General features: G+C 34.2%; 1 protein-coding gene across 2 annotated transcripts; it reads left to right on the forward strand.

The window, feature by feature from the left end:
* Positions 1-1,696: 1,696 nt before the first annotated feature.
* On the forward strand, positions 1,697-6,718 carry LOC116138010 (polyadenylate-binding protein RBP45-like). Of its 2 annotated transcripts, none has more exons than XM_031423707.1 (6): positions 1,697-2,053; positions 3,025-3,499; positions 5,744-5,799; positions 5,888-6,018; positions 6,109-6,205; positions 6,316-6,718. In XM_031423707.1, exons 1-6 carry the CDS (start codon positions 1,766-1,768, stop codon positions 6,493-6,495), a joined length of 1,227 nt encoding a protein of 408 aa, XP_031279567.1. In that variant the 5' UTR covers positions 1,697-1,765; the 3' UTR covers positions 6,496-6,718. The 2 variants fall into 2 exon arrangements, with proteins under 2 accessions (XP_031279567.1, XP_031279566.1); XM_031423706.1 differs by having other exon boundaries at positions 1,698-2,053; positions 6,310-6,718.
* The last annotated feature ends 262 nt before the right edge of the window (positions 6,719-6,980 follow it).

Raw genomic sequence — 6,980 nt, forward strand, 5'->3', positions numbered from 1 at the left:
TTAGTAGTAAATTGGCCATAACTTGTTCAATAAAAATCCAATTGATGAACAGATTGAAGCATTGAAAACTAGACAGACTGAGCTTTAATTTGATAGATTATATACTACCTTTGATATGGAATCTACCATCCTACCGAGCCGTTTATCAGAATAAGTTAATAATAATTGAGGTTATGACAGTCAGTAGTAAATTAACTATAACTTACTCAATAAAAGTCCAATTGATGAACAGATTGAAGCATTAGAAACTAGACAGATAGGGTTTTAATTTGATATATTGTATGCTAAATTTGGATACCTTTAGACCCTTCACATTTTGGTTGAAAAGATATGATATCAAATGATGGCATCCCAATGGCCTACTTAAACCTTTGTTTGTTAAAAATAAGATCTATAGATTCATGTTTGTCCCTTCATATTCATATAAATACAAACATTTCACATTAAATATCTTTCTATATTTATTTTATATGATAACATTCCATGATGACATCGTCGGTCGCCTATTGCCGCATTATATTACTTGGTTTCAACAATACGGTTGGTCTCAATAATTCGGTAAGCATATCTCTTTACAATGCTAATATCAAAATCAATTAATTTTTGTTGCTGTTGTTCATAGGGAAAGATTCATGTATTGGAATGGATTCAACAATTCGGTAAGCTTATCTTTTCACAATGTTAATATTAATCATACTATTTAAGATTACTTATTTGGATTAAATTGGTATACGTTGAATCTTGTGTAATTATTTAAATATATCTTTCACACATATAATATTTATATCAAATAGCTATTCTTAATTTCTTAATTATTTATTGCTTGAATTATTAATTCAACAATAAATTAACTTTAATACAAACCGTTCACATTCACATAAATACTATCACAAATATTCTCTAATATATTATTTTTGTTAGTCTTAGGATACTCTTTATATTGTGCAATCTCCTAATTGTGTAATATTTAACTAATATAATTAGGAGATTTAATAAATCGTTTTCTACCTATATAATGCCTGTAACTCTGTAGTAGATATCAACCAATTAAAACATCAAATTCTTCAAATAAACATGTATCAAAGTCACCTTCATAAACAATTCTATATATATAAACAATAGTACCTGAAATACTAGCAATAAACTTACCCGCGCAACGCGCAGGCCTTCCACCTAGTTTTATGACATAATCCGAGAGATAATTATTCACCATCTTCTGTTTGATCCTACTCTTTTAAAAGATATTTATAATTATTGAGAATATATATTAATGTGAGAGATACTCAGAATGTTCCCTTGTCTTGTAATTACCATTTTTCCTTGTCTAAGTTTTGATACTTCTTTTTAAAGAATTTAGATCAAGAGTAAAAACATTGTTTCAATAGGTAATAGAGTTTTATGAACGGATCTAAAAAGGAATGGGGGGCTAGGGCGTCCTTCCAAAATCAGTGGGGGCTGACGACGTGCTTTTAAAAATTGAAACACACAGGACACAGGGGTTTTAAAAATTATCCCGGCAGGATATTTTTATAAAAATAAAACAAAAAAAGCGAAATTATCTAGAAGATATTTAAAGCAAGTATTAAAATAAAAAAAACTGGGTCCCAGAAATGAACGGCTTTAAAATCCATCGTAAATCTACCACGTAACTTTAGCAGAATACGTGGCAAATGATTTGACCCTATAAACAGAAGAGTTGTCTTCTACTACAAACCTTTCGTCCTAGGGATAGGGTTTGTTGTTTGTTTATCTTCCTAAAACAAAGATGATGCAGCCAACCCCAACGCCGCCGCCACCGCAGCAGATACCCCATCAGTATCAGTATCAACAACAGCCACCGCAACAGCCTCCTCCTTATATGATGATGATGCCACCTCAGCCCCAGCCTCAGCCTCAGCCTCAGCCTCAGCCTCCTCCTATGTGGGCTCCACCTCAGCAGGGCCAACAACAACAAGCGGCTCCACCCGGGGAGATCCGGACTCTGTGGATCGGGGACTTGCAGTATTGGATGGACGAGAACTATATCTCTTCCTGTTTCGCTCATTCAGGCGAGGTATGTTCTTTCATTTTAAACGACACCCTGTTTTTACTTGATCACTTGTTTATGTCGTTTCTTTTCCTAAGAAAAGCCCATAAATTTTCTTCACAGGTCAGCCTTAAGCATAATAAAATAAAGAGAAAAAAGTTTATAAAAATAATATATACAAAATTTAAGAGATTCATTCATAGTAATTTTGTATGATAAACTTATAATTTTTTCCAATGCATATTTATGTTAAATATTTCATGAATAAAAGGGCTAAGTTTCAAAACTGAATTGGGTTTAGGTCTATATAATATAATTCCTCTTTATTATCACTATTTTTACCTATTATTTAAGTTATATATCATTTACCTATTAATCTCTTATATAATTTAATAGATTTCTTAAAATGTTTATAAAAGTATTTATTAATTGTTAAAACAATTTAACATAGATATATTAGCCATATATGAATCAACAATTTTGGTATATCTTAAATTGTTCAAATGGTCTGTGAGATAAGGGAAACAAAACTAATTGGTAGTGGGATTAGCAGGTAACTGAAGAAACTTTAAAGGAAAGAGAACGCAATAAATGAAAAGAGTGGTGTCACCAGCCCTTGCTTGCTTCAATGTAGCTCCGTCCTTGGAGAAAGCTATACCACACAAACTTCATATAAGGCTCTACTACGATTTCATGTGAAACAAATAAGAAGAATATAAATTTTTTTTTATTCTATTAAAATTGGATTTTTGAGCTTGAATTTAAGAGGTTTTGACCCTGTTAAAATTGTGAGAGAAGACAATTTGTAAATATTGTGCTATTATGTACAATTCCAATTATGATAAGATGAAAAAGGATTGTGTTGTTGAATGTAGATATGAAGTTTGGAAAAACGTTTTTTTACGATTCAGTTAAGTTAAACAACTGCTTATAATAGGAGGGTGAGGGGTAGGTGCTATGGCTTGTATCCTATAACCGAACTGTGTTTCTCATTGCAGGTTGCTTCTGTAAAAGTAATCCGTAATAAGCAGACTGGTCAAGTAGAGGGTTATGGCTTTGTTGAGTTTGTTACCCGTGCTGCTGCTGAAAGAGTTTTGCAGACCTATAATGGTACCCCAATGCCAAATGGTGAGCAGAACTTCAGACTGAATTGGGCTTCATTTAGTGCTGGTGAGAGGCGTGATGAGACCCCTGATTTCACAATATTTGTTGGAGACTTGGCTGCCGATGTTACTGACTACATGCTTCAAGAGACCTTCAGGGGCCGCTATTCCAGTGTTAAGGGTGCCAAGGTTGTGATTGATAGGCTTACTGGACGCACCAAGGGTTATGGGTTTGTTAGGTTTGCTGATGAAAGTGAACAGTTACGAGCTATGACTGAGATGAATGGTGCCTTCTGTTCAACTAGGCCCATGCGAATTGGGCCGGCCACTAATAAGAAGACTTTGTCTGGTCAACAGCAGTATCCTAAAGGTGTGGTTATTGTATTTTAATCCATTGTCATAACCTTTTTATGCTACTATCCTCGATATTCTATTTGGTTGCTAGTTCACTACATTGATTGGATGCTAGTTCTTTATTTTTTTATTTTTAAGTTTAAAATATGAAGCGCACTTTGGTTTACTGTTTCCATTTTCATTGATCTTTACTCTGTGATGTTCACTAACTTTTAGTTGATACTTTGTGAGTTTGCTCATGTTTCTTAAAATTTATTACATGAGTTTGCTCATGTTCCTCAAGAGTTATTACATTGAGTTTGCTCCTGATAAATTGTCAGGTTGGTTATATTAGTCGCCAATTGTGGTTTGATGTGAAGTATACTTAACGTTGTTGTTAAGTTTGCTTTCTTTCAGTTATGTTCTTCAAATACGTAGCAGTTTCCAAGTCGTTTCGTTCTTGTACTTTCCTTTTAACATTTGGGCACATTAAATGTTATTAACTTCTCAAAACTTATAAAACTCCTGTTGTCTCAAAGCAGGGTGTCAAGAGGCTCTATCATCTTGGGGCCTGGAACTGATTTCAGCTGAAATGGTTATCCCTTTAGTTCGTGCCCTCACTTAGGTCAGTTTTTGTGTTTATGTCTTGTCCTTAATTTGAGATTTTTGTGGCATCTCTTATGCTACATTTTCAAAGCATCCTTTTTAGTTCATTTTATGGGTTGAGCTGTGAGTCAGTCTCGTTACTTTTTGTTTCTTCTCTCTTTACATGGAAGTTTTATCGTCCCAATAAAATTCTGGTTTATCTTTAAGGTTTTTCCTATTTTATTGTTTGGTCAAAAGTATCGTATTTCTAATTTCTTTTGCATTATTTCCCTTGGCCTTTTACATTTCACATAGTTTAGATTGTTTCCTCTGTTGTTGTCATGACGTGTGTATGATTTTTCGGATTGTTCCAGCCTTGTGTTTTAGAATTTATAGTTATGAGGGAAGACTCTTAGGTGTGGTAACTCGACTAATCTGCATAAAATTGCGTATGGCATGCTGGTTATTGTTGGGAAGATGACCATAAATTTCACTCTTGCAAATTTTGTGTTTAGTTTCTGATTGTCATTTATACTCCCTTTGCTTTCCTGATGTTTATTTTGACTTTCCCTTTATTTTCATTTTACTTTTGATAACCCTGATTGGTTAACCAATAGATGACTGCTGTTTTTCTTATATATTAAAAGATCAAATTTTGTTCTGTGGAGTTATTTAATTGTGTTAATGAGAGTATTCTGCTGCATATCTTCCCCAAACAGTGGGGCTATTGAATAAGGTGACAATTCCTTAGCAGCTAATTTTTGAGAAAATGTTCAATAACATGGTTTTTTTTTTTTTATAGAAATAACAGGTGGAATATAGGTTTCTTGATTTGTCATAACTGTGCTGTGTGATTTTAGTTTGGGCCTAAATATTTTAGTTTGTTAGTTAGACTCTACAATATTCAAGGAATCGCTCAAGCCTAATGACAGGAGCTCTGTTTTGCTTGACAAAGTTATGTAACTAACTTGTTCATTGTTTTTGCTTCAAAATAGTGTTGCTAGTGGATAAACTTTATTTCTTGTTCCCTAGTTTGTCACTTTGTCAGAGCATTTGATTTGGCTTTGAGCTTTTTTAATTTCAGAAATGAATATTCTTTGTTGCTTGTAATCATATTGTGCTAGTCCACGGTCATGGAAGAAGAGTTTTTTTCTTTCATGTAAAATGGAACTGTTGTCACTTACCTTCATTGACATTAGATCAATCATGTTGTCAGACTGCTTGATGAGGCCTACATTTTGATTGCTATCTTGTGAGGGGATGACTATGTAAAGGTGCATTGCTTAGTGTTTTTGCTAGAATACTAGTTTGACAATCATGTACATCTATTGTTGGCCTCTTATCAAAATTACTTATAGAGAAATTATTTTAATAGTTCTATAACAGTTACACTTTATTTGAAGCTCTTGTAACTGTTTGGTTCTGAATAATTGGTTTTGACTTTCATTTGGTTGTGTTCAGAACATGATACATATATTATCATATATCCAAATTTGCACATTTGCATCAATTCTTAAAAAATAAATTAATGAGCACTGGCATGACCTTATCTGTCATCAGATAGCACGATTTCTGTTTTTTCATATGTGCTCTATTTAATTAAGTCATGGGGCCTGAGGTTAGTAAGATCCTTGCATGTGTTATTATTTTTCACACGTATTTTTCCCTTTGTTTCACATCTGTTTCCCATATGCAGCTTCATATCAGAACTTTCAAGGGACTCAAAGTGATGACGATCCAAATAATACAACTGTGGGTATTTTTGTTATTTTCAATTTCAAAAATAACATATTTGTAACATATTTGTAACATATTTGTGACCTCACAAATTTCAATTCAGGTGTTTGTTGGTAATCTGGATTCTGTTGTGACGGACGACCATTTGAGAGAACTTTTCAGCCCATACGGGCAATTAGTACACGTGAAAATACCAGCAGGCAAGCGATGTGGGTTTGTTCAATTTGCTGACAGGTAAATTAACTTACCAAATTTCTTTCCTGGGATATTTTAAGAGAGACAAGAGCCCATATTAATGGTATACATTGTTTTTGTGATGATCAGAAGCTGTGCAGAGGAAGCTTTAAGAATGCTGAATGGAACTCAGTTGGGTGGGCAAAATATACGCCTTTCATGGGGACGCAGTCCTTCAAACAAACAGGTCATTTACTGAATCTGATATGTGGTTCTTGATACTTTTCATATTGGAATTTGCAATATGCCATGAATCTGACCTAATGTAGTGAGATTTCCCTTTATGCTCAGGCTCAGCCTGACCCAAACCAGTGGAGTGGTGGATACTATGGATATGCACAAGGTTATGAAAATTATGGATATGCTGCACCGCAAGACCCCAACCTGTACTATGGAGGTTATCCTGGATATGGAAATTATCAGCAGTCCCAGCAACAGCAGCAGCAGCAGCAGCAGCAGCAAGTAGGATACAGCTGAGAAGTTGTAACTTACGTGGCTACAATTTATTGTACTATTATGAGGTTGAATTGATGCTATTTTCTCCTGTCTGCCCTTTCTGGAGGAAACCAGTTCAGGCTTTAATGCGTGCTGCATGAACCTCCTCTCTCCTAAAATTTTGAGAGCACTTTATTTATAATATTTAGCTTTGTCCAAATGATGTTTTTTTATAATATAACTATTATGTTGTTTTTTCGGCTAATATTGGGCAACTTAGAAATTGGAGTGTATTGCTGATAGATATTTCGACAATGCGATCGTTGCCAGTTGTCGTAGCAATTTTTGCTGTGTCTTGTGGAGGTTGGTCTTGTGAAATATTCACAAGCAAAGCTGATATTCTGATTAATCATCATTAAACTATTAAAGTTAGTCAACTATTATCGACACATCTTGTTCCTTGAGCACTCAGTAAATTACATCTGTGTAAGAGACTCAGGCCACGGCCTTTGGCAACCATACCAGTG

This window comes from Pistacia vera, unplaced genomic scaffold (genome assembly GCF_008641045.1).
Source record: "Pistacia vera cultivar Batoury unplaced genomic scaffold, PisVer_v2 Contig338, whole genome shotgun sequence".
NCBI lineage: Eukaryota > Viridiplantae > Streptophyta > Magnoliopsida > Sapindales > Anacardiaceae > Pistacia > Pistacia vera.

Bases quoted from the DNA above. Each gene is read 5' to 3' on its own strand.
- LOC116138010 (XM_031423706.1), top strand. From the start codon at position 1,766: ATGATGCAGCCAACCCCAACGCCGCCGCCACCGCAGCAGATACCCCAT. The intron at 5,800-5,887 runs GTGGGTATTTTT...ATTTCAATTCAG, and splicing joins ACGATCCAAATAATACAACT to GTGTTTGTTGGTAATCTGGA. The intron at 6,206-6,309 runs GTCATTTACTGA...CTTTATGCTCAG, and splicing joins GCAGTCCTTCAAACAAACAG to GCTCAGCCTGACCCAAACCA.